Raw genomic sequence first — 26,770 nt, 5'->3', positions numbered from 1 at the left:
ATCATAACTAGTGCTCTGAGAAAGGGGCAGGAAGTCTCAGAGGCTGGAGAGCAGAGGAGCAAGATCATTCTGGCAGGAAGAGCCCGTAGGAGGTTCTGCCTGAGGGCTCCCCAGCAGAGAGCTGGCCCACCAGCCACCACTTACAGGACTGGGCTACAAGAACAGGTGGGCACCTTGGTTTGAATCCTGAATTTGGGGGGGAGGGGGAGATGACTGTCCTTGGAATAGCCAGACAGGAATCAGATTTTTATTCTGTCTTTCTTCTGAGTAACTGCATGACTGATGAGTTAATTCCCTGTTCTGATCATTAGTTTACCCACTTTCCAAACAAAAGAATTGGGTGAAACAATCCTTAGGTTTCCTTCAAGACTTGGGGTGATGATTTTCTACAATTCTCTGCATTTCTTCATATGTCACTCAGTCTTAAACAGAATATGCTCTCAGAAAATACTGTGTAGTTAGACTGAATCCTGCGTTAGGACCCTAAGGTTCCATTCTATTTCTGTCATAGAGAAAATTGTTGCATGCAGAGCAGTTGTCTTCTAAGCTATGATTTGTCTCCAAAGCGGGGGTTTTAGAACTGTCTGGAAAAGTTGTGGGCCACCGCAAGTGTGACTCCACTTGATGAATGTGGGGGGACCAAGCAATCCCTCTCACCTTAGACTGTGGAGTCTGGGGATGATGGCATCAGTCTGGAGACTTCCAGTGAACCATAAAGAATGCTGGCTCTATAGAATTCCCCCTAAAAAGTAGCCAATACATGTATCATAGCCTTAAACTTCATAAATCCACTTCTAAATGTTACTCTAAGGAAATAATTGAATAGGTGAGGCACCACAGAAGTGCACAGATGTTCACTATAGCATTGTTCATAATGGTGACGAGAGAGAGGGAGAGAGAGAGAGAAACAACCTAAATAACCTCCACTGGTTAAATGAACCTTGAAACATCTATTCATTTGGATACATTGGCTTTTTTATTGTGGTAATATATATATATATATATATATATATATATATATATATAACACAAGATTTAGCATTTTAACCATTTTTAAGTGTATCGTTCAGTGGTATTTAGTACATCCTTATTCTTGTGCAACATCCCCACAACTGAACTCCAGAACTTTTTCATCTTCCCAGACTGAAACTCCATGCCCATTAAGCACTAACTCCACATTTCCCTCTCCTCCCACCCATGGTATCCATCATTCTACCTTCTGTCTTGATGAACTTGAGTACTCTAGCTGCCTCCCAGAAGTGCCATCGTATAATATCTGTCCTTCTGTGACTGGCTTATTTCACTTAGCATATTGTCTTCAAGTTTCATCCACACGGTATCATGTGTCAGAATGTACCATTTGGCTTTTAAATTTAGGATTTTTATTGCTTACATTCATTAGTGTCAGAGATGTTCACAGAATAATGTTGAGTGCAAAAAGATTTCTAACTGGCATGGATAGAAGGATTCTGTTTATGTAGAACGATGAACGCGTGTAAACACATATAAAGAAAGAGGGGGGAGAAAATGCGAGAATGAAAGGATATGTATGAAACACCAGTTATTGTGTAGAAATTGAGATTTAAGGAACTTCATTCTCTTCTTCAAAATGTATTTCCTTTTTCATTGTATTTGCTATGTTATACACTCTTTTTTTAAATAATTTTTTATTGTTATGTTAATCACCATACATTACATCATTAGTTTTTGATGTAGTGTTCCATGATTCACTGTCTGTGCACAACACCCAGTGCTCCACGCAGAACGTGCCCTCCTTAACACCCATCACCAGGCCAACCCATCCCCCCAACCCCCTCCCCTCTAGAACCCTCAGTTTGTTTTTCAGAGTCCATCGTCTCTCATGGTTCGTCTCCCCCTCCGACTTAATCCCCTTCATTCTTCCCCTCCTGCTATCTTCTTCTTTTTCTTTTTTCTTAACATATGTTGCATTATTTGTTTCAGAGGTACAGATCTGTGATTCATCAGTCTTGCACAATTCACAGCATTCACCATAGCACACACCCTCCCCAATGTCTATCACCCAGCCACCCCATCCCTCCCACCCCCAACCACTCCAGTAACACTCAGTTTGTTTCCTGAGATTAAGAATTCCTCATAGCAGTGAGGTCGTATGGTACATGTCTTTCTCTGATTGACTTATTTCACTCAGCATAACCCCCTCCAGTTCCATCCACGTCGTTGCACATGGCAAGATCTCATTCCTTTTGATGACTGCATAATATTCCATTGTTGTTATACACTCTTTTAAACAAAACAATTAAAAAATAATAAAAGAAAATAAAGGTACATGGTACCCAGAGTATCATAAGTGTACCAACAAGGCTTCCAGGTCCTAGCGTCAGGACTAGAATCAAGTATATCCTGTAGTCCTTAGGTATGAGGACTGAAAAATATAGGAAGGAATCCTATAGAAATCCTATAGGAAAGGATCCAGAACTAGAGACTTTTGTTTTTAAATCCTTAAGTTGGGATTTTATTTTTTTAGTTTTTTATTGTGGTAAGAACACTTAACATGAGACCTCCTCTCTAACAGACTTAAATGCACAATACCGTCAGTCTACCTATAAACCCAACGCTGTGGAGATCTCTAGAACTTATCTTGCACAACTGAAATTTTATGCACGTTGTACAACAACTCCCCATTTCTTCCTCCCCAAGAGCCTGGCAACCACCACTCTAGTCTTTGCCTCAGTGAGCCTATTTTCGATAGCTTATGTAAGTTCAGTCACTCAGTGTTCTGTCGTCTGTGGCCAGCTTACTCACTTAGCACAGCGTCCTCATGGTCGGCCTTACAAAGGAAGAAATCCTGCAATTTGTGACAATGCGAATGAACCCCGAGAGACTGGGGATTAAGACTAGAAAGAGGAAGGGGTCTACTTAGCACATTTGGGCTAGTAAACCACAGGAATACAGCAGAAACCAATTTACCAGAATATGGGAACAAATGTCCAAGGTCAGAAATGCAAAGCTGGAGGCATCACAATTCCGGACGTCAAGTTATATTACAAAGCTATAATGATCAAGACAGTATGATACTGGGCACAAAAAGAGACACATAGATCAAAAGAACAGAATAGAAAACCCAGAAATGAACCCACAACTCTATGGTCGACTAATCTTTGACAAAGCAGGGAAGAATATCCAATGGAAAAAAAACAGCTTCAACAAATGGTGTTGGGAAACCTGGACAGTCACATGCAGAAGAATGAAACTGGACCACTTTCTTACATCATACACAAAAATAAATTCAAAATGGATGACAGACCTAAATATGAGACAGGAAACCATTAAAATCCAGAACACAGGCAGTAACCTCTTTGACATTGGCCACAACAACTTCTTACTAGATACATCACCTGAGGTAGGGAAAACAAAAGCAAAAATAAACTATTAGGACTTCATCAAAACAAAAGGCTTCTGCACAGTAAAGGAAGCCATCAACTAAACTAAAAGGAAACCTATGGAATGGGAGAAGATATTTGCAAATGACATATCAGATAAAGGGTTGGTATCCAAAATATGTAAAGAACTTATAAAATGCAACACCCAAAAAACAATCCAGTTAAAAATGGGGAGAAGACATGAACGGATATTTTTCCAAAAAATACATACAGATGGCCGACAGACACATGAAAAAATGCTCAACATCACTCATGATCAGGGAAATACAAATCAAAACTATGATGAGATATCGCCTCACTCCAGTCAGAATGGCCAGAGAGTGGTAGCCAATGGACTTCGGCTATGAGGGAGAGAGGACAGAGGGGCTGAGCATTATGTGTGGCAAGGTGGGCAGGCCCATACCTACTGGGGATATAGAAGAGCCTAGGCATTACATTGCCCGTGTTCAAATCTTGCTCCATTATAGGCTAGATATACAATCTTAAGAAAACCATTTATCCTCTCTGACCCTCATTTTCTTTTCTTTTTTTTTTAAAGATTTTATTTATTTGACAGAGAGAGACACAGCGAGAGAGGGAACACAAGCAGGGGGAGTGGGAGAGGGAGAAGCAGGCTTCCCGCCGAGCAGGGACCCCGATGAGGGGCTCGATCCCAGGACCCTGGGACCATGGTCTGAGCTGAAGCCAGACACTTAATAACTGAGCCACCCAGGCACCCCTAATTTAAATTCTTCTTAATTAACATACTGTGTAATATTAGTTTCAGGGTACAATTTAGTGATTCAACACTTCCATACAACACTGGGAGCTCATCACAAATGCCCTCCTTAATCCCCATCACCTATTAAACCCACCTCCCCCACCTCCCTTCTGGTAACCATCAATTTGTTCTCTAAGGTCAGGAGTCTGTTTCTTGGTTTTGCTCTCTTTCCCCCCGGCCATGTTCATTTGTTTTGTTTCTTCAATTCCACAGATAAGTGAAATCATATGGTATTTGTCTTTCTCTTACTGATTTATTTCGCTTAGCATAATACTCTCTAGCTCCATCCAATTGTTGCGAATGGCAAGATTTCAATCTTTTTGATGGCTGAGTAATATTCCACTGAGTGCATGTATTTGTGTGTATGTGTGGGTGTATGTGTATACACACCTTCTTTATCCATTCATCACTTGATGGATATTTGGGATCTTTCCATAATTTGGCTATTGTAGATAATACTGCCATAAACATTGGGGTGCACGTATCCCTTTGAATTAGTATTTTTGTATCCTTTGGCTATATACTTAATGGTGCAATTGCTGCATCATACGGTAGCTCTATTTTTTTTAACTTTTTGAGGAACCTCCACACTGTTTTCCAGAGTGGCTGTGCCAGTTTGCATTCCCACCAACAGTGTAAGAGGGTTCTTTCTCTTCCTCCTCACCAACATCTGTTGTTTCCTGTTGTTAATTTAGCCATGCTTTTCTTTTTCAAGATTGTTTTGGCTATTTAGGGTCTTTTGTGCTTCCGTATAAATTTTAAGATTGTTTGTTCTAGCTCTGTGAAAAATGCTGTTGGTATTTTGATAGGGATTGCATTCAATGTGTAAATTGCTTTGGGTAATATAGACATTTTAACATTTGTTCGTCCAATCCATGAGCATGGGATGTGTTTCCATTTTTTTTGTGTGTCATCTTCAGTTTCTTCCATCAGTGTTTTATAGTTTTCAGAGTACAGATCTTTTACCTCTCTGGTTAGGTTTATTCCTACGTATCTTATGGTTTTTGGTGCAATTAAAAATGGGATCGATTCTTTGATTTCTCTTTCTGCTGCCTCATTATTGGTATATATAAATGCAACAAATTTCTGTACGTTGATTTTTTATCCTCAACTTTACTGAATTCATGTATCAGTTCTAGCAGTTTTTTGATGGAGTCTTTCAGGTTTTTTATATGGAGTATCAGTCATATGCAAATAGTAAAAGTTAGATTTCTTCCTTGCTGATTTGGATTTGGATACCTTTTATTTCTTTTCATTGTCTGATTGCTGTGGCAGGGACTTCTGGTACTACGTTAAATAAGAGCGGTGAGAGTGGACATCCCTGTCTTGTTCCTGACCACAGAGGAAAATATAAGCCTCATTTTCTTATCTGTAGAATTCAGGTAACAATAGCACCTATCTCTGAGAGTCGTTGTGTAGGCTAAATGAAGACTCTACACAAAGCTCTTACCAGAATGCCAGATTCACAGTGGGTGCCGAGTAAATGTTAGCAATTATTATCATTTTATCAGGAACTACTGTTTGATTTTGAAACCCAGAATCTCTCCTAACCTGATACTTTTTCTACCTTTCTGGTTTTAAAGATGTGCTAGAATGCTCACCCATGGCCTCTCTGCCCCAGTTCTACCACAAAGGATTCAGCGTCAACACTATTCCCCTCCTTATTCATGTTACCGCGACCATACTTCTGTTCAGATTCCAAAATCCCCAAAAAAGAAAACTCCTTAAACAAGGAGAACTGTATTTTTAATAACTTTTCAAAGGTATCTGAGGCCCAGAGAGCATAAGAAATGACCAGGGCATGGATCTATGAGTGGAAATGGGGTGGAGTCACCAATCTTTTATTGAGTGATATGGAGCACCTGATAAAGATCACAGGGACACAACAGGGCACTCATCTAAATCACGTCATTCAAATCCTCACAAGAGTGCTTCAGGAGAGCATTATTATTATCCCTATTTTATACATAATGAAACAGGATAAATGAGGGGAAATAACCTGCCTGTGGCCAACTGATAAATACCTGAGCTGGAATTCCAGTGAGTTTAGATATAACTAATATGTATTGAGAGTATACCATGTGCCCCTGTTCTATGTTGAACCCATCACATGCATCATCTCCTCTCCCTCACCATGAACCTATGAAGTGGCTAAAACAACTTGCTTATGGTAAGCTTAGTAACAACTGTTGTGTATAGAATATAAGCATAGGACTGGACTCTTAGACACATGCTCAAATGTGCAAACTGATGCTAAGGCATTCTACTTCCAGCTCAATGTCCTTTCCCATCTCCCTCACTAGTAATGAGATTGTAGATGCCAGTTCCCATCTTTATATGTTATGCACTCCCTCCAAGAGAACCTGGACATTGAGGAGAAGGACTGGGGAACAGAACTGTGGCACCATCGTATTATCACAAGCCTTTGTCCAAACTATGGCCGTCAAGGGGGAGAATGTTGTGCTGAGAACAGATCTAAGGAGCAGCCCAGTAGCTGGACTCTGCTGCTCATACCACAGAGGCTCAGCAACACTGCTGAGCTGGTGAGCAGCAGACGATATACCCTTGAGTCTACATTGGAACTGTCAATGTTAAGAAAGAAGGGAAGATGAGGAGAATTAATGTGGTATTGAGAAAACTATCACAAGCTTCTGAGCCAGATCGATTTGGTTCAGACCGTGACGCAAATACAGGATAATAATAATTATATTTGCTACACCATGTATTAAATACTCTCAATGTGCCAGGCTAAGCACTTTGTGTATTTCAGATAATGAAAATCACTTGAACTTACCAGTCCCGAGTTTCTAATGCATAAAGTGGAGTTAATAACACCTATGTTGTTATAAAGATTAGAGCTACTACGGCCTAGTGCCTGGAATGTAGCAGGAGTTAAATAAGTGTTTATATTAACAATCATTGAGCTAGTAGAGACAAGGGGGTCATTCCGTGTGGGACAGGACCTACACAAGAAAGAGATGTGTACTAGGATTAATCAACATCTGAGGGAAAGAAAACAAGACTATGATGGGAGACTGAGCAGTACAGGTGCAGCACAAAAGTACAATATCAGGACATGCGGCATGGGAATGCGGCACAGGTGAAGCAGAGGTACATGGGTGCGAGAGGGAGGCTGGAAGCAGGGCTTGTTGGAAGGACAGTGACGTGGAAAACCTCAAGGCTGCAAGGCAAGTTCTGTCTGAATTGTTTACCTCTCGAATGTGGGACTCCTCAAAATGTTTAATTTTGTCCCAGTGATATGCTTTCTGTCCACAATGGATGGACTCTGCCAAGCATGCTGGTCTTCCAATGCTTCCACTACTCCCCACGTTCAGTTTTGTTCCCAAAGGACAGGTCACCCCTTGGACAACGGAGAAAAATCTTAAATGGTTTCACATCTTCAGGTTGAACCTCGGGTCCTAACTGAGTTCATTGCCTCTTCCAGCATCATCAGCATCATGCTATCACAGCCCAAGACCAAGGGAGCCTTTGACTCCTTTACTCCAAATGGCATTATCATCCTCAAAAGAGAAAAACCGAAACACAGCTACCAAAAAGAAGATAACCCACAGAACAGTCTGCAGAAAGAAGCTACAGTCCTTGGAGTAAGTTGATGTCATTGTAAGGGGAACACTGGGGAAAATGTGGTGAATGTCTTCAGACTACAGATCTACAGTGGATCTGGGAGAGTCTTTCATTTTTTTTTTTTTCCTGTCTGACTCCAGGCTAACTGGAACATGAAATGGAGCTTTATGGGAAGACGCTATCCAACTCAGGCCTCTCTGTAAACTAAAACCACTAGGTGTCTACTTGAAATCTGTACAAGAAAGTCTCTTGCAATTTGTCTTTAACAGAGTAGATTTTGGATTTAACCACATGATTTTACTCAATAGGATTAAATTAGTCTGTTTTGAGCTCATTTCTTAACCATTTTGAGATGAGACAGTCTGGACTAACCTCACTGTACATTTTCTCCCTGTTTGCCTAACTATAACCATGTGTTCCGGGTCATCAACCTTCATATCCAGGACTTTAATTCCTACCTGGCTCTGAATATCCTCTTTTAAGACCTGACTCCTATTCATTTCCAACTTTGGAAACCTGCCTAGTTGGGGCCTCTGGAATTCAGGATCAGTTCACCACATAATCCTCTTCATTCCCCAATTTGTTTCTCAAAGGCTTCCTCATCTATTGTACAAACAGAAACCTAGATCCCAATGGCACTGTTTCCCCTGCGACCCGCCATTTCTGGGCCTGGAAGTGAAGGCAGTCTCTTTGCTTCTCAAGAACACTTCAATATCAATCTTCTCTCATTCTCTAAAAGCTCCTACTTTAGAATCTCATGTCATCCAAATAAGTAATTCACTCCCACTTTTTTTTTAGAAGATTTTATTTATTTATTTGACAGAGAAAGAAAGCATGAGCAGGGAGGAGGAGGAGAGGGAGAAGCAGGCTCCCCCCTGAGCAGGTAGCCCCAATGTGGGGCTCAATCCCAGGACCCTGAGATCATGACCTGAGCCGAAGGCAGACGTGTAACTGACTGAATCACCCAGGCGCCCCTCATTCCCACTTTAAAAAAACAAACAAACATAATAACTCTTTTTATGTATTATTTTAAAAAATCCTAATTGAGTCTTCTACCCCTAAAAAAGATATTTTTAAAAAGTCATCTATATTTTGAGCAAGGGAAAGAATAATTATCTCCAGCAATTTAAACACTTATGAACTTCAAAACATTCTATTAGGTAATTCTAGTATTAGGAATAATCGAGAATTGATAGGAGAATTAAAATTTCAGAAGACTGAGTTTAGTTTAAAAATGTAAAAATAATCAGTGTTTTAGAAAATAAAATTAAATGATGTACTGGCAAATTTGAAAAGTGATCATCCTTAGAAAAATCGTTTGATGAACATGTTGCTTGAAAATAAAACCAATTAATGTTTGTCCTCCTGCTATCATTTACTAGTACTCACTCCTCAATTTACTTCTTCCAAACAACAGTTTCCTTGCAGGCTTACCCTGTTCCCTACAATCTAGCCTACATGGGCCTAGAATCACAAACACGTTTTACTGTGTTTATTCATTCATACATTCAGCTGCCATTTTTGAGCGCCTAAAATGTCCCGGCCACTATTTTACACACTTAGGATAATAGGCGAAATATACAGTTAGAAGAAAAAAGAACCAGAGCCCCATTCGCAGAGTCCTCTTGCTGTACAGGGGGACTCCAGATCATTGCCACTTTTTTTACTCTCCTGGGTAATTTGCCTTTTCTTTTCGAGATACTGTCCTCAATCACTGTCACTCCTTCCAGGAGAGGTCTTATCATAAGCCTTGACCGTTTCAATCTTTGCGTTTACGATCCCTCCAGTATCACGTCCTCTCTGTTCCTTGACCTCTTCTCCGCAGGTATCTTGCCCATCCTTCCTTAGACAAACATTCTGCGAGTCATACCCTGGGCCTTATCAGTACTAAAAGCAATAAAGCCACCATTACTTACATTTCAAGCATCCCATACTCCACCGACTCTGATCTTTCCAGATCACTCCCTCTGACTCTATGTTGACTCTTTCTTTAACCTCACTGAGACTTATTGATAATATTCCTATTTCACAGAGCCTCTCTCACCTAGCCAAGATCCCATAGTTCACTCTTGTGAACACCCTCAACAGCCTTGTGCTCCTCAACTTAAGGCATAATCTTCAGGAAAAACTGCGACAGTGGTTTAATTCTAGCTCTGCCCATTTGCTTATTCTACACCTGAACCCATGCAACTAACCTTGGCTGAAAACACACACATGGACTCCACTTCTGATTTGTGACCATAACCTCAAATGGACTGTAAAAGCTGTCTAAAAAGAACATGATCTTTCCTTCATCCATTCACTCTCCTACTACCCCAGAAAACTATTTCATACATTCTATCCCCTGAAACCTCTGAGGTTTCGTCCCTCTCCACTGATTACCTTGCTTCCTAAAATACTACAAAAATTGAGGCAATCTGGAGAGAATGTCCACAAGCTGCTACACATCTGAAATTATTCATATCTGTGCCATATATTCTTCTCTCTCCTCTCCCCATTACCAATATGATGTTCATCTTCTAACTGATGATAACCCTCCCTTTGTGCAGTAGATTCCATCCCTTATCACTTGTTCCAGTAATTCTTCCTATTCTCTCTGCAAATCTTTTTATCATTTCCATGAGCACAGAATCTTACTGTAATTTCTCCCATCTTGAGAACAAAAAAGCAGAAACAAATAGCTAAAACTTCACACCCCCTTCAGCTACTGCCCGCTGGTCACTTGCCTTCCCAGCAACACTCCTCTAAGGGGTAGAGAAAGTCAATGTTTCCAAGTCCTCTGAAATGATATTCTCTCTTGAATCATACCCCATGGCACTTGTCCCATTGCTCCACATTAGTAACCTAATTTCCAAGTCTTAGTTATTAATGTTCTTGAACTAGTAGAAGTGTTTAATGCAGCCGACTACTCTCTCCTATTTGAAACATTTTACTCACTTGGCTTCTTGGACAACCACATTCTTCTTGTTTTCCTCTTTCCCTCTTTGCTGCTCCTTTTATTATACTCCTTTACTATTTCTATTTATTTCTTGGATCCTACATTTGGAGTATTTGATAGCTCAGTCCTTGATTCCATTTTGTTTCTGTATCTGTTGCAATGGTGATCCCATCCAGTAATAATATAGTTTTAAATATTATCTTCACTTATGACGGGGGAAAAAGACTATATATCCCTTACCTGGTTCTCTCCTCTAAACTTAAGACTCATATGTCTAACAGCCTATATACATTTCCACTTGGATATCTACTAGACATCTCTCCCCTAACCTGTCCCAGACTGAAATCCTCATCTTTGTCCCCAAACCCACCCCTCATACAACATTCCCCAGCTCAGATCAATGTCAATTCCATCATTTCAGATGCTCAAGCCAAAACCCTTGGAGGCAACTTTCATTCCTATGTTTTATAATCCACAAACTCTCAGCAAATCCTACAGGTTTAATCTTCATCATGCATCTAGAATCCAACTACATCTTACTATCTCCACTGTCAACATCTTCTTTCAAGTCAACATCATCTCACATGTGAATTACTGCAACGCCCTCCTTATTGATCTCCCTGCTCTGTTTCCTTATAATCTATTCTCAACACAGCAGGTAGAATGATCCTTTGAAAATATAAATTGGATCATGTAATCTCTTCATTCAAAATTATCCACTTCACTTCCTTTTTTACTCAGAATGAAAGGCAATGAAAGGTAGAATAGCCTACAAAGCCCTATATGGTTTGCACCCTGCCCCCAGTACTTCTCGGACCTCATTTCCTACGACTTTGCTCTGAACTCATGCTATACTTTCCAAGGAACATATCTGTAAAGTACATAATACATGGCCAGTGGCAGTGATTTTCATTTGCTTCATTTCCCTGGTGCTGGCCCACAACAGATATTTAATACATATTAATTATATGAATGGTGGAATTCTCTTGACTTCAGGTTATTTCTCCTATGTTTGCATCATCTTTCAATTGCATGTGCATTAAACAGTGGGTTAGAGTGTGGGTTCTAGATCAAAGTAACAGGGGTAAATCCTAGATCTTCCACTCGGCCATTTGTGTGGGCTTGTACAAACTATTTTTATCCGGGTGCCTCATTTTTCTCATCCATAAAAAAGATGAGATGAATAATCAGAGTATAGAAAGTGTTCAACAAATATAGATTATTATTATTATCATTGGTGTCATGAAAATAGTAATTATTATTAAAATCCAATGATGCATAAGATGGATTATGCACTAGAGACTTTCTGCTCTATTTTATTTCAAACGAAATTGAGTCCTTTATTCACTCTTCTTTGATAAGTTTGCTTTCTACATTCATCTAACTGAACTAGTGTCCAGAAAAATTTTCTCCATTTGCTTTTCCTAGAACAAGAACAAATTATCAACTATCTTTTTCAAAATAAAGTTAAAATGTGCATATGATCACTTCCTGACTTGCTAGTTTAATAATCCTATCAGAAGAGAAGAGGTTAGTTATACATGACTTTCTTTCTCTTAGAGAATGCCTACTGGCTCCTTGTAACACCTTTTTTTCCTTTTTATTAATTTGTGTGTGAGAGAGAGAGATTGAGCACACATGAGTGGAGCAGGGGGAACAGAGAGAAAGGGAGAGAGAGAGAATCTTAAGCAGGCTTAACTGACTGAGCCACCCAGATGCCCCTTTTTCTCCTTTTTAACATGGCCAATTATAGCATATTTTATACTCTTTACAAACACAACTTATATTCAAACAATCACTTTCATCTGTTCAAAGTGTGTTCCTAGAATTTTCCTTCTTGTCTCTTGTAGATTATCCAGATCCTGTGTTGCCTGTTGATTTCAAGTTTGGGCGCCATTTTGGTTTCTGCTCCCCACTCTTCCCACTTCAAGCCAACAATTTCCACCATTTTGATGTCTGGGTACCCATTTGTAGGAGCTCTATGTGTGAGTAGAGTGGGGTCTCCAAGAGAGGATATGCTTTCTAAATGCTAAGTAGGTGCTAAGTCACTCCATGACTCCCAAGAGGTAGGGATAGAGGAGAAGGCAGCCAAGGCCTCTGACTTTCCCTCTGTCATTGTCCCATGTCACGTTTCTCTAATTCAGGAAGAGCAGCAGAGGGGCTTAATCCCTCCTCCTGTGTCAGCATCCCAGGGAGTGGCTGGTTGGGGCAGGAGGCAAGAGGGTAATACAGTGGGCACACCAGTACAGTATTTCGTACCTGGCCTCCCAGCCTATCTCTGGAAAAATGGAAAATGTTTCACATTCTTTTTTGGGCCTTTGATGAGGTCATTGGATTTCCTTCAGTTTAAGAATCATCCACCTGCCAGGTAACGAGTGAAAAGATCATTTTTAAGATAGAATGAGCACCACTGGTAGATGCCACAGGTTGCAGAGAATTAAACTGGTAATGAAATTCATGGGAGGCAAGGACACTTGTTATGTGTTCAGAAGTAATCCTGAGAATTTGGAAAACTTTTTTGCTGGCTTCCATCTAATTACTCATGGAGAAGGGCCTAGTCAATCCTTTTCTTTGGAGATAGCCAGGGCCTAGTCATGCCTCCCACAAAGGGCCACTTATTTTCCACGTAGTATCTTGTACAAAGGGGGGGGAGGAAGCACACATTCTGGGCAGCTGATTTCTATGAAGGCACCACCACTGTATGGATAGAGCCTTTGTGTAAACACAAACTATGCAGCACTTCTCTTGTCCCCAGAGCATAATTTGCCCGTATATCTCTATCTGATCAGTAGTTGTGGCTCCCACATTCCCTTATGAAAGGTATAAATAGGTCATGCTGGACCCTCTTTGTCTGTGACTACCAATTCCTAAAAGCCACAAGCTTACCCAGTGTTTCAGCTTTTCAGAATATTCTCCCTCCACCAGCTGGATCCTGACCACCACTGGGCTCAAATACTGGCTTCTGGGGCTTCAGTCTGAAAGACTCCTCACATCTATCCTTGTACTTCCCACCTTCCTCAGCTCCCAGTCTAACTCAGGCCCCCTACACCAATACTTGAAGCCCACATGTTTCTGTACCTTGTGCCGTCAGAGCCCCTTCCCTAAGTGTTTCTGTTGGCTGCTCTGACCTTTCTATCGCTTCAAGTCATTGGTCTTTCTCAACCTCCTCTCTTCCCACCTTGTAATTCAGCACTACTCTCTTCCCTCCCTGTACACCTTCTCTCTGGGCCACCTCAGCTCACAGTGATTTTTGCTAACAGAAACCCAGATCCTATGTGCATCTGCCTATTTTTCAAAGTCAATGTAAGCATCCTGAGAGTGGAAATCAGGACTTTATCAATATGGACCCACACCATTCCTACAGTGTTATCTCCCCTAAAAGTTTTACATTACTTATTGATTGATTAATAGTAACATGGTGTCCTCATTTCCACAAGACAACTGAACTGATTATTTCTCTCTTTTCTGAGCAGTTTGCCATTACTGGATTCCTCTCTATTATTTCTGGGAAAAAGTCAACTAAGCCCTTTGTAAGTATGAGAACTATCAAATCTCAGCTCATTGGAATAAAGGGAACTTGAGGATTAATTACTCTAGTTTAAAGTTTCCATTCACAACTTAGGAAAATAGGGCTCTGAGCAGGGAGAGAACCCAAGTTCTCACTGCTGGTCCACTGGTGAACTGGGTGTAAACCCCCAATTCCCTGCCTTCTAGACCAGTGTTCTTCTGCTACACAGTGTAGGCCCGGATCATATTCCCAGCCTGGAGATTTACCTCAGTTGCTTAAACAGTAGAAATTTTTAAATATACCATGGAGTCTTTATAGTTTATTATCTTGGCCCTGAATAGGGTAGATGACCATCCCAGCTAGATCCTAGAGATCCTTTTTCTGGAAAAACCGGTCTCATAATGAGTCAATTTCCCTAAATGGCAAGATCAGAGGCACAGGTGTGTGGGCTTAGATCCTGTGGTTAGCTCCTCCACCCCCTCAGAAACAAGGAATTATCAGACTGTAGCCACTTTCCTGACAAAAGTCAGGAATGTGTGGGTGGGGTCTTTGATGTTCTCCATAACAATCTTTCCCTTTTTTCCCCTGCCACACACTCACAAAGATGACTTAGGGAAAAGCCACATCCTGACTCAGGAAGATCCAGGGTGTAGTTAGCTATGGATGAAGGCACCTAAGATGCTGTATGAGGCTGGTATATGTTCCTGATACTTGAAGCTAGAATCTAAACCCCAGAACCAGTGGACAGAATTTTGAAATGTTCACCTCATTGGACGGAGTCAGAGTTCTGGACTTGGAACCAGGAAACCTATACTCTCGTCCCAGCTCTGTCACTGACCCATCTGTATGCTCAAAGAAGTTCCTTCCTTCTCTGGGCTTCACTTTCCTCATTTATAAAATGTGGAAGATGAACATGTGAATTTCACAGGTGGCTTCCCAAGTGTCCTGAACACCCTAAAAGGGAAAACAATACTCGGGATGACCCGGTATGATATGGGCTCCACATATAGGACGCAAGACAATATGTGGGCTCCATTGCCCATGTGGCAGCTCTGGGCAAATGCACTGCTCATTCCGTCTGCTCTTCCTTTGGTAACTCAGCACTTGAAGCCACATAGCTACCAGGTCCAGGGAGTAGGGGGCAGAGCAACCATCCTCCCAACCCACAGTATCCTACAATGATGTTCAAATAGAAAAGAGCATATGCTGGGAACCTGGCACAGAATCCAGCACATCAGTGTATTTGCAGAGGAACCAGATTCTGTGAGAACACTTTACCCTGAAATGTAGAATATGACCCAGGAGAGAGTGTGGTGCATGTGGTTCTCAGGCTTCATCCACCTATAGGTAGGTATTCTAGCTTCTCCAGTTTTCTCTTTTATGGAAAGAAAAGCCATAGGTTGGTCTAGGAGGGACCAAAGGCCATATTCTAGAAGATCTTAAAGCAAAAGAATGATTCTAAGGCTGTTGAGGAAGTCAAGGAATATACTGGTAGTGGTTTGAGCAGTGTCACCTCTGTCTGCAGAGAGCCAAGGGGCCAGAACCCCTATTCTGAAGGAGGAATTATTCATGCATTCTTGCACTCAACAAACATTTGCTAACTATATCAGGTGATAAACAGATAGTGAAGAGGGACATACAGAACACAATCTGTGCCCCCAGGAGTACACAGCTTAGAGGGGAAAGAGATTCAGGGAAGCATCACTGTAGTGTAGTGGATGGAGAAATAACTGTATCACATGCTGCTTCTGCCATGAAATCCCAATGCAGAATTTCTTTTTCAGGCCATGAGCAGCCTGACCTCAAGTGCAGTAAGTTTTCTCGCTGCTGGAGCAGGCCTCTTCCTCCTTGCTGATGGCCTGGCATCCCTGGAGATTGCCTCTCGACGGTGCGACTCAGAAAGGGAATATCTATCCACACTGCCTTATTCGATGTACTATTATTCGATATATGAATTCAAGGACTGTCTCCTGGCTAGTGTCAGTCTAACAGTAAGTAGCCTCAGACTCAATATCCTGCCATGTGAAATCTCAGCTTCTCTCCTTTGCATAATTTCTGCTTTTTCAGCTGTCTGTATCTTGTTGATCTGAATGCCTGGAAGTAGACAGAAAAAAAAAAATGTGGTTGAAAGAGTCCTGTCAGCAGACTGCAAAATATAAGTTTGACTTTGACATTGTGCGAAGTCAAAATAGGAAATCAAGAAGGGCTGTGGGTTCAAGATATGTCTCTTCTGGCAAGAGAAATAAGCAAAAATAAACTATTGAGACTACACCCAAAATAAAAAAGCTTCTGCACAGCAAAGGAAAACATTAACAAAAAGAAAAGGCAACCTACTAAATGGGAGAAGATATTTGCAAATGACATATTCTATAAGGGGTTACTATCCAAAATATATAGAAACTCACACAACTCAACACTGGAAAAACAAATAATCCAATTTAAAAAATGGGCAGAAGACATGAATAGATATTTTCCCAAAGAAGAAATACAGATGGCTGACAAACACATGAAAAGACGTTCAACATCACTAATCACCAGGGAAATGCAATTCAAAACCACAATGAGATACCAACTCACATGTGTCAGAAAGGCTAGTATCAAAAAGACAAGAAACAAGTGTTGGTCAGGATGTGGAGAAAAGGGAACAATATGCACTGTTGGTGGAAATGTGAATTGGTGCAGCCACTCTGAAAAACAGGATGAAGGTTCCTCAAAAAATTAAAAATAGAAATACCTACAATCCAGTAATTCCACTACTGGGTATTGACTCAAAGAAAACAAAAATGCTAGTTTGAAAAGATATATGGACCCTTGTGTTTACTGCAGCATTATTTACAATAGCCAAGATATGGAAGCAATCTAAGAGTCCATCCACAGACGAATGGATAAAGAAGAGGTGGTCAGCAGTCTTTCCTACATAAAAAAATATTCCATTCTCAATAGGTTTAGTTCTCAGGGTGCCCCCTTTGTTGGGCAGGCATTTTTCCCCCTTGACACAGGCAGAAATATCCCTCTTTATTTGAATTTTATTTGATTTGGGATTAATGTAGCCACATTAAATTAGCTGTAGAACTTGGACTTTAATTATTATACTTTGGCCCAGCAGGGCTGGCAGAGGGAGAAGGGGATGGGAGATGACCCACCCATGGATTCCACTCCTTGCAGAAATGCCAACATCTCTGGGCAGCATTTTCTTGCCAAAATTCTTCCCAAGCTGGATGGTCATCACCTGTTGACGGTAAAAATCCTGGCTTAGTCAATCCTCTATATACAGGCTCATAGTTTTAAAACCATAAACTTTGGCCTTTTAAGGAGAAAAATTTCTTCCTTTGTGACTCCACTAGCAGGAGCCAGGGAGACAAATGTAATATCTCTTATTCCCTTGGATCTGTCTCACAAATCCCAGAAAATGTGTGCAAGTTTCTGCCCATTCAACCTAGAGGTTGTCAAAAGCAACCCCTTTGATCCTGGAGCTTGAGGAAGTGAAAAGGCACAGAAATGCATCTGATTAGAAATCAGTGCAAGGAAGTCCATGAGACAGCATAACCCTGGTGCAGGCAGACATCAGGCAAAGCCGTGAGGGTGAGGGAGACATCCTTCCTGCCCAGACTTTGACGGTTTAACTCAATGAAAACTACTCTCAATACACCAAACTGTCTCCTACTCCCAGACAACCAGAGAACATCCTGCAAAATCAGAGAAGTTGCACCAGGACTGACCCCAAACACCCACTCTTTATTAACACAAACATAACCTGAGCAAAGTAATGCATCAAAACATTTGAAATATATATCTGAGGTTGGAAGAAGAAAGGAAGGGAGGGTGGAAAGAAGGAAAAAAATCAAGGAAGAAAGGTATCTTATATTCCAGGAGCTAAGAAGGATCCTACAGCCAGGTAACCAAACAAGAGCTGGGACCAGAAAACAGAGAGGTCTGGGTGGGAACACAGGTGCTACCAGCTGGGATAATAGTATTTTAATGCCCATGACAAATCTGAAGTTCTTCAGGCCCACACTGAGTGACCTGCAAAAACGTTAGAAGCAGAGACTGAATATTTACCCTATGTAGAAAACAGAACAAGGAAAACTCTGCCCAACATCCCATGAAGCTTTAAAAACTCTGCCATAAAGGTTTCTAGGATGAATTCATCTCACCAAGCCATGGGCAGGAATGGACGGTATCCAAATCCAAGATTACGTATAAAATAAAGGAACCTCAAATACAAGGATTAACGTAAAAACTTCCTGGGTCGTGGAACTCCTGAGCTTCCAGCAGAATCAAATCTATAACTTCCACTAGGGAGGCATCCATAAACCCAACCAATGGGTCTCCTATATATTAAAAAATTTCCCCCATCCACCTATATACTGATATCATCTAAGAGTAAAATGTTCTTAAAAACATGAGAAAAAATGGGGAACAGCCCAAAATGGAACAAATATTAAAGTTAGTTGCTCAAGAATTAGAGGTTATATACTAATTTGGAAGACTATAATGAAAATATATTTTAAATGATTAAAGGCATAAAAAAGGAATAAAAACCAAAATGAAAGAACATGACAGTAAGATAAAAACAAATAGATTTGAAAAAAAACTAAACAGTATGATCAGAAATGCAATTATACTCTTTGAAACTAAAAATTTAGCATATCAGTTAAACAGTAGATTCAACATATACAAAGAAATAAATAGTGAGGGGAGGGGGAAAATATGGCGAAGGAGTAGGGGACCCTATTCCAAACGGTCCCCAGAATTGAGCTGGATATCTACCAGACCACTCTGAACAACCCCGAAATCAGCCTGAGATGTAAGAAGATAGATCTGGATCTCTACAAACTGAATATCACAGGCAGTTGGTTTTGAGGTTTGAAGCAGGAAGACGTGATTCCACGGGCAGATATCAGAGGATAAACGGCAATGGGAGGGAGCCTGGCCGTGGGGATCCTGCACCACCAGTGAGCAATAGCCTCCCGTGCTGGTGACCGGGCACAGACTCGCAGACTGGTAGTGGTGAGGAAAGGACATTAGGGCAGCCCCTCTGACGGAAACCGGATTGGCAGGGTCATGGGTGTGAACTGGGGGCGGCTGGTGGTTTTAGAAACACAAAGGGCAGAGACATGCCCTGACCCGGAGGTGAGGACTGGGAGCCCTGCTGAGGGGCACACAACCCAGGACACTGCAGTTTATAGAAGCATAGACAGAAATGGAGATAGTGTGGCCTGGAGAATTCCCTGAAGAACAGACTACGATCTCTTTGCTCTGAGGCAGAGGGTTGGAAACAGTCTCTTCTGCTCTGACTCTCAGAATAGATGTGGAAAGCCACCAGGGAAAGCTGCCGGAGAACAAAAGCCCCCCAAAACCAGTTTTCACTGAGCCCATCCCCCACCACAGGGGGCAGGGCAACTTTGCCCAAACAGGGTTGCCTGAGTAACAGCATAGCAGGCCTCTCCCCCAGAAGACAGGCTGGGAAAACAAGAGGCCAGCAACCTTAAGGTCCTTAAAAAACAGGTGCATCTTGCTTGGGTTGTGGTCAATAATTTGGACTCTATACATTCCCTCAAACACCCCTCAACAAAATGACTTGGAGGAGGAACCCCCAAAATAGGAAAGACTCAGAGATTATGACTTATGTCATAGATTTACAAATGGATTCAGATAGGGTGCCTGGGTGGCTCAGTTGGTTAAGCGACTGCCTTCGGCTCAGGTCATGATCCTGGAGTCCTGGGATCAAGTCCCGCATGGGGCTCCCTGCTCAGCGGGGAGTCTGCTTCTCCCTCTGACCCTCTTCCCTCTCGTGCTCTCTATCCCTCATTCTCTCTCTCTCAAATAAATAAATAAAATCTTAAAAAAAAAACAACAAATGGATTCAGATATAACCAAGATGTTGGAGATGGAATTCAGGTTAGCAATTGTGAAGACAATAGCTAGAATGGAGAAATCAATTAATGGCAACATAGAGTCTCTAAGGGCAGAAATGAAAGCTGAATTGGCAGAACTTAAAAATGCTATCAATGAAATCCAATCTAATCTAGATAATCTAACAGCTGGGGTAAGCAAGGGAGAAGAACGAATTAGTGACCTGGAAGACCATTTAATAGATAAAAAGGGAAAAGAGGAGGCCAGGGAAAAACAATTCAGAATCCATGAAAATAGAATGAGAGAAATAAGTGACACCATGAAACATTCCAATGTCAGAATTACTGGAATCCCTGAGGGGGTGGAGAGAGAGAGAGGACTAGAAGATATACTTGAGCAAATTGTAGCTGAGAACTTCCCTAAATCTGGGGAATGAAAGAAATATTCATGTCCTAGAGGCAGAGAGGACCCCTTCCAAGATCAAGGAAAATAGGCCAACACCCTGGCATGTAATAGTAAAACTCGCAAATCTTAGAACCAAGGAAACCATCCTAAGGGCAGTTAGGGGGAAGGGATTCCTTAGTACAGAGGAAGGAACATCAGAATAACGTCAGACCTATCCACAGAGACCTGGTAAGCCAGAAAGTCCTGGCAAGACATATTCAGGGTACTAAACGAGAAGAACATGCAGCCAAGAATACTTTATCTGGCAAGGCTGTCATTTAGAATGGATGGAGAGATGCAGAGCTCCCAAGACGGGCAGAAACTGAAAGAATACGTGACCACTAAGCCAGCCCTGCAAGAAATATTAAGGGGGGTTCTATAAAAGGAGAAAGACTCCAAGAGTGATATAGAAAAGAAATTTACAGGGACAATCAATAAAAACAAGGTCTTCACAGGCAACATGATGACAATAAATTCATATCTTTCAATAATCACTCTCAATGTGAATGGCCTAAATGCTCCCATAAAACGGCACACGGTTGCAGATTGGATAAAAAGACAGGACTCATCCATATGCTGTCTACAAGAGACTCATTTTGAACCTAAAGATACATCCAGACTAAAAGTGAAGGGATGGAGATCCATCTTCCATGCCAGCAGACCTCAAACGAAACTGGGGTAGCAATTCTTATATCAGACAAATTAGATTTTAAACTAAAGACTGTAGTTAGAGACACAGAAGGACACTGTATCATTCTTAAAGGGTCTATCCAACAAGAAGATCTAACAATTGTAAATATCTATGCCCCCAACATGGGAGCAGCCATCTACATAAGCCAACTGTTAACCAAAATAAAGAGTCATATTGATAACAATACGTTAATTGTAGGAGACCTCAGTACTCCACTTGCAGCAATAGACAGAGCATCTAAGCAGAAAATCAACAAAGAAACAAGAGCTTTGAATGACACACTGAACCAGATGGACCTCATAGATATATACAGAACATTCCACCCTAAAACAACAGAATACTCATTCTTCTCGAGCACACATGGAACTTTCTCCAGAATAGACCACATACTGGGTCACAAATCAGGTCTCAACTGATACCAAAAGATTGAGATTATTCCCTGCCTATTCTCAGACCCTAATGCTTTAAAACTGGAACTCAATCACAAGAAAAAATTTGGCAGAAATTCAAACACTTGGAAGCTAAAGACCACTCTGCTCAAGAATGTTTGGGTCAACCAGGAAATCAAAGAAGAACTTAAACAATTCATGGAAATCAATGGGAACGAAAACACATCAGTCAATCAATGTGATAGAACACATTAATAAGAAGAGAGAGAAAAACCATATGGTCCTCTCAATTGATGCAGAAAAAGCATTTGACAAAATACAACATCCTTTCCTGATTAAAACTCTTCAGAGTATAGGGATAAAGGGAACATTCCTCAAGTTCATAAAATCCATCTATGAAAAACCCACAACGAATATCATCCTCAACAGGGAAAAGCTGAGAGCCTTTCCCTTAAGACCAGGAACACATCAAGGATGCCCACTCTCACCACTATTGTTCAACATAGTACTAGAAGTCCTAACAACAGCAATCAGACAACAAAAAGAAATAAAATGTATTCAAATTGGCAAAGAAGAAGTCAAACTTTCTCTTTTCCCAGATGACATGATACTTTATGTGGAAAACCCAAAAGACTCCACCCCTAAATTACTAGAACTCATACAGCAATTCAGTAATGTGTCAGGATACAAAATCAATGCACAGAAATCAGTTGCTTTCTTATACACTAACAATGCAACTATAGAAAGAGAAATTAGAGAAACAATTCCATTTACAATGGCACCAAAAACCATAAGATACCTCAAGAATAAACCTAGCCAAAGAGCTAAAGGATCTATACTCTAGGAACTACAGAACACTCATGAAAGAAATTGAAAAAGACACAAAAAGATGGAAAAATATTCCATGCTCATGGATTGGAAGAATAAACATTGTTAAAATGTCTATGCTACCCAGAGCAATCTATACCTTCAGTGCCATCCCGATCAAAATTCCAATGACATTTTTTCAAAGTGCTGGAACAAACAATCCTAAAATTTGTATGGAATCAGAAAAGACCCCAAATTGCCAAGGAAACATTGAAAAAGAAAAACAAAGCTGGGGTCATCACGTTGCCCAATTTCAAGCTATATTACAAAGCAGTGATCACCAAGATAGCATGGTACTGGCACAAAAACAGACATATAGACCAATGGAACAGAATAAAGAGCCCAGGTATGGACCCTCAACTCTGTGGTCAAATAATCTTTGACAAAGCAGGAAAAAATATGCAATGGAAAAGACAGTCTCTTCAATAAATGGTGCTGGGAAAATTGGGACAGCCACATGCAAAAGAATGAAACTCGACCATTCTGTAACACCATACACAAAGATAAACTCAAAATGGATGAAAGACCTCAATGTGAGACAGGAATCCATCAAAATCCTAGAGGAGAACATAGGCAGTAACCTCTTTGACATCAGCCAGAGCAACTTCTTTCAAGATACATCTCCAAAGGCTAGTGAAACAAAAGCAAAAATGAACTTTTGGGACTTCGACAAGATAAAAAGCTTCTGCACAGCAAAGGAAAGAGTCAACAAAACAAAGAGGCAACCCACAGGATGGGAGAAGATATTTGAAAATGACACTACAGATAAAGGGCTGTTATCCAAGATCCATAAGGAAATTCTCAAACTCAACACCCAAAAAACAAATAATCAAGTCAAAAAAAAATGGGCAGAAGACATGAAAAGACACTTCTCTGAAGAAGACATACAAATGGCTAACAGACACATGAAAAAATGTTCATCATCATTAGCCATCAGGGAAAATCAAATCAAAACCACATTGAGATACACCTTACACCAGTTAGAATGGCAAAAATGGACAAGGCAAGAAACAACAAATGTTGGAGAGGTTGTGGAGAAAGGGGAACCCTCTTACACTGTTGGTGGGAATGCAAGTTGGTACAGCCACTTTGGAAAACAGTGTGGAGGTGCCTCAAAAAATTAAAAATAGAGCTACCTTATGACCCAACAATTGCACTCAAAGACACAGATGTAGTGAAAAGAAGGGCCATATGCACCCCAATGTTCATAGCAGCAATGTCCGCAATAGCCAAACTGTGGAAAGAGCTGAGATGCCCTTCAACAGATGAATGGATAAAGAAGATGCGGTCCATACAGACAATGGAATATTACTCAGCCATCAGAAAGGATGAATACCCAACTTCTACATCAACATGGATGGGACTGGAGGAGCTTATGCTAAGTGAAATAAGTCAAGCAGAGAAAGTCAATTATCATATGGTTTCACTTGTTTGTGGAACATAAGGAATAGCAGGGAGGACGCTAGGAGAAGGAAGGGAAAAATGGGGGGGGGGAACTGGAGGGAGAGATGAACCATGAGAGACTATGGACTCCAGGAAACAATCTGAGGGTTTTAGAGGGGAGGGGGGGTGGGGGGATGGGTTAGCCCGGTGATGGGTATTAAGGAGGGCACGTACTGCATGGAGCACTGGGTGTTATATGAAAACAACGAATCATGGATCACTACATCAAAAATTAATGTTATATTGTATGGTGACTAACATAATACAATAAAATTAAAAAAACAGTGAGATGAAATTTAGGTCTGATTAAATAACACAAGAGCACAACACATTATAGTAGAAATCTGAAAAATATGAGTGACTGGTTAACAGAGAGGGAGGACAGAGTGAAGCAAAAAAGGTCAATACACATCTAACATGAACTCCAGGAGGATGGCCAGGGAGAGAGGAAATACGCAAAGAGAAATAACCAGCAAATTTTCATAATTAAAGACATGAGATTTCAGATGGAAGGTATGAACGGAGACTGTTCCTGGATAAATAAAAACAAATCCACACTAGAAACATCATAACAATAAAAACAACAGGGTTTACTTCTTTTATCTGTTGCTGCGTATTTCCCTGCTTCTGTCCACTGCTAGAGCTCTCACCCCCCAGTCTCCTTGCTCTAGTCAGACACCAACCATCCCTGGCTTGATTCACAGGGGGTGCTGGTGGTGATGCTGGTCTTCACTGTGCTGGAGCTCTTATTGGCTGCATATGCTTCCATCCTTTGGTGGAAACAAGTGTACTCCAACAATCCTGGGGTGAGTATTCGACATGTCACATGACACCTATTGGGTCCCAATATGTGAGCTGTGATGATCCAGGTTGAGAAAAAGTGTCAGAAAGAGGAGTCAGTTATTGATCATGTGGTTCATGTAGGTGACTTTCATAGTGAGGAGAGAGTTCTATGAATGGGTTCCTTCATGATGACCCCGGTATCTGAGATTATTAGTGGGTGCCTTCTGGCCAGCAAGCCAGTTAGAGAACTGCTTAATATGAAGTTGGAATGGCTTTAGAAATTGCCTGCCCCAGATGGGTGTGTGGTTCAGTTGGTTAAGTATTTGCCTTTGGTTCAGGTCATGATCTCAGGGTCCTGGGATCAACCCCTGATTCGGGTTTCCTGCTCAGCAGGAAGTCTGCTTCTCCCACTCCCTCTGCCCCTCCTGTGCCTGCTCCCACTTGTGCTTTCTCTCTCTCAAATGAATAAATAAAATCTTAAAAAAAAAAGAAATCACCTGCCCCAATCTCTTATGAAAGAAAGAACTGAGGCTTGGATAAAATCACTTGGAGATTGAGTGATACAGACCAACAGGCTGAGAATGAAAGCTTGCATCTCCTTCTTCTTGTCATGGACACAGCCACCTGCCTCCCTAGAGTCTCCATGGCCCCATTCCTTTGTTAATGTGATGAGATCTTACTAGGGCATCTCTGTTCTGTTTATGCTTTTCTGTGTTCTTTCGTAAACCCTCTTAGGGCATGTCATCACAATTTAAAAATCCTTGCCTTTCCTCTAAAAGCCATAATTTTTTTAAAAAAAGAAATTATTTAAAGGGACAGACTAATGATTCAATTATGGTCTTATTAGTAAATGGTAACATGATTAACAGATCGAAGAATGAAATTTGTTTGAAACTAATATTGATGCAATCATATATTTTGGTAAAGTTGGAAAGGCTACTACTGTACAACATGTGGGGGGAATGCATTCTAAATATGGATCAAAGAAAGCCTCCAAAATCAGACTTTTAATATCTGCTAATACACTTTCTCTTTTCTAGAGTGAATTTCCTTGCCAAGGTTATATCCAACACGTCAAAAAGCTCTTCAAGGTCATATCCAACACATCAAAAAGCTCTTCAAGGTCATGGATAGAAGTAACGCCTCAGAAGAAAAAGGAGAAATGCAGTGCTCCTGGCAAAGTGTGATTAGACTTTCCTGAAATTTCAGCTACTTTACACACTGAAAGAAACTTTCAGAAAACAGCCTTTGTTTTGCACTAGCTCACTCTTAGTAATTTCATTGCTCTTGAAAACAATCTCTCAAAAGCCCAGGTGGGTAAACTGAACAGAAAGCAATTCATCTACCCATGAATAAGAAAAGAAAATGTGCACTCTTGTGCTAGTGTGAACTGGCTGAGTCTCGTGGCTATGCACGCCCCACTCCTGTAGTATTTTCACACTTATATTGCTTAAACATTGGATATTAGAGATTGCAAAAACTTTTAAAAGTACTTTAAACATACATGGCTCCATTTCTGCCAACTGAATGAAGTGAATTTCTGTCAACTGAATGTGGCTCAATATTCTGTCTCATTTAATGACTTTAATCTGGCTTCAAAGATTATTATTTATCATAATGCTCTTCCCCACCTAAGTTCTAGACCAAATAAGTAATTAGCCATATAGAAATAATATCTACTTTATTACTGTATTGGAATAAACAACATGACCTACCCAATAAAAAGGGTCCCAATATTGTCCCCTGGGTCTAGGCCTTGAGTCCTTATCCCAAGGGGAGGGTGCAGCAGCCATATAGATAAATCCCACAAACATGATGTTCAGGGGAGAAAAGGTCATGTATAAAAGAGTATATCCTGTATGTGATTCTATGTGGAGTTTTAGAAGCTAAACTAGTAGGTAGTTTTAGAAGCAGGATAGTGGTTACCCTTGGGGGGGTAGGTAGTTACTGGAAGGGAACCCAGAGGGTCTATGGGCTTGCAGAAATGTTCTTTTCCTTGATCTGGATGCTGGTGTCATACATATATGACTTGTGTTCACTTGCTTCTATGTTATAACTGAATAAAAATGTTTTTGAAAAAGTTA

At 40.8% G+C, this 26,770-nt stretch overlaps 1 protein-coding gene across 2 annotated transcripts; it reads left to right on the top strand.

Annotated features, from left to right (window-relative positions):
• Positions 1 to 26,770, top strand: MS4A7 (membrane spanning 4-domains A7). 2 transcript variants are annotated; one of them, XM_025878837.2, is made up of 7 exons: positions 2 to 165; positions 7,628 to 7,787; positions 12,556 to 12,690; positions 14,179 to 14,235; positions 15,998 to 16,204; positions 24,608 to 24,709; positions 25,727 to 26,770. In XM_025878837.2, exons 2-7 carry the CDS (start codon positions 7,641 to 7,643, stop codon positions 25,871 to 25,873), a joined length of 795 nt encoding a protein of 264 aa, XP_025734622.1. In that variant the 5' UTR covers positions 2 to 165; positions 7,628 to 7,640; the 3' UTR covers positions 25,874 to 26,770. The 2 variants fall into 2 exon arrangements, with proteins under 2 accessions (XP_025734624.1, XP_025734622.1); XM_025878839.2 differs by lacking the exon at positions 12,556 to 12,690 and having other exon boundaries at positions 1 to 165.

This window comes from Callorhinus ursinus, unplaced genomic scaffold (assembly GCF_003265705.2).
Source record: "Callorhinus ursinus isolate GAN/ISIS: 27379988/994484 unplaced genomic scaffold, GSC_fseal_2.0 scaffold51, whole genome shotgun sequence".
Taxonomy (NCBI): Eukaryota; Metazoa; Chordata; class Mammalia; order Carnivora; family Otariidae; genus Callorhinus; species Callorhinus ursinus.
The sequence above is the reverse complement of the archived record's forward strand: the minus strand, read 5'-3'. Positions and strand labels throughout refer to the sequence as shown.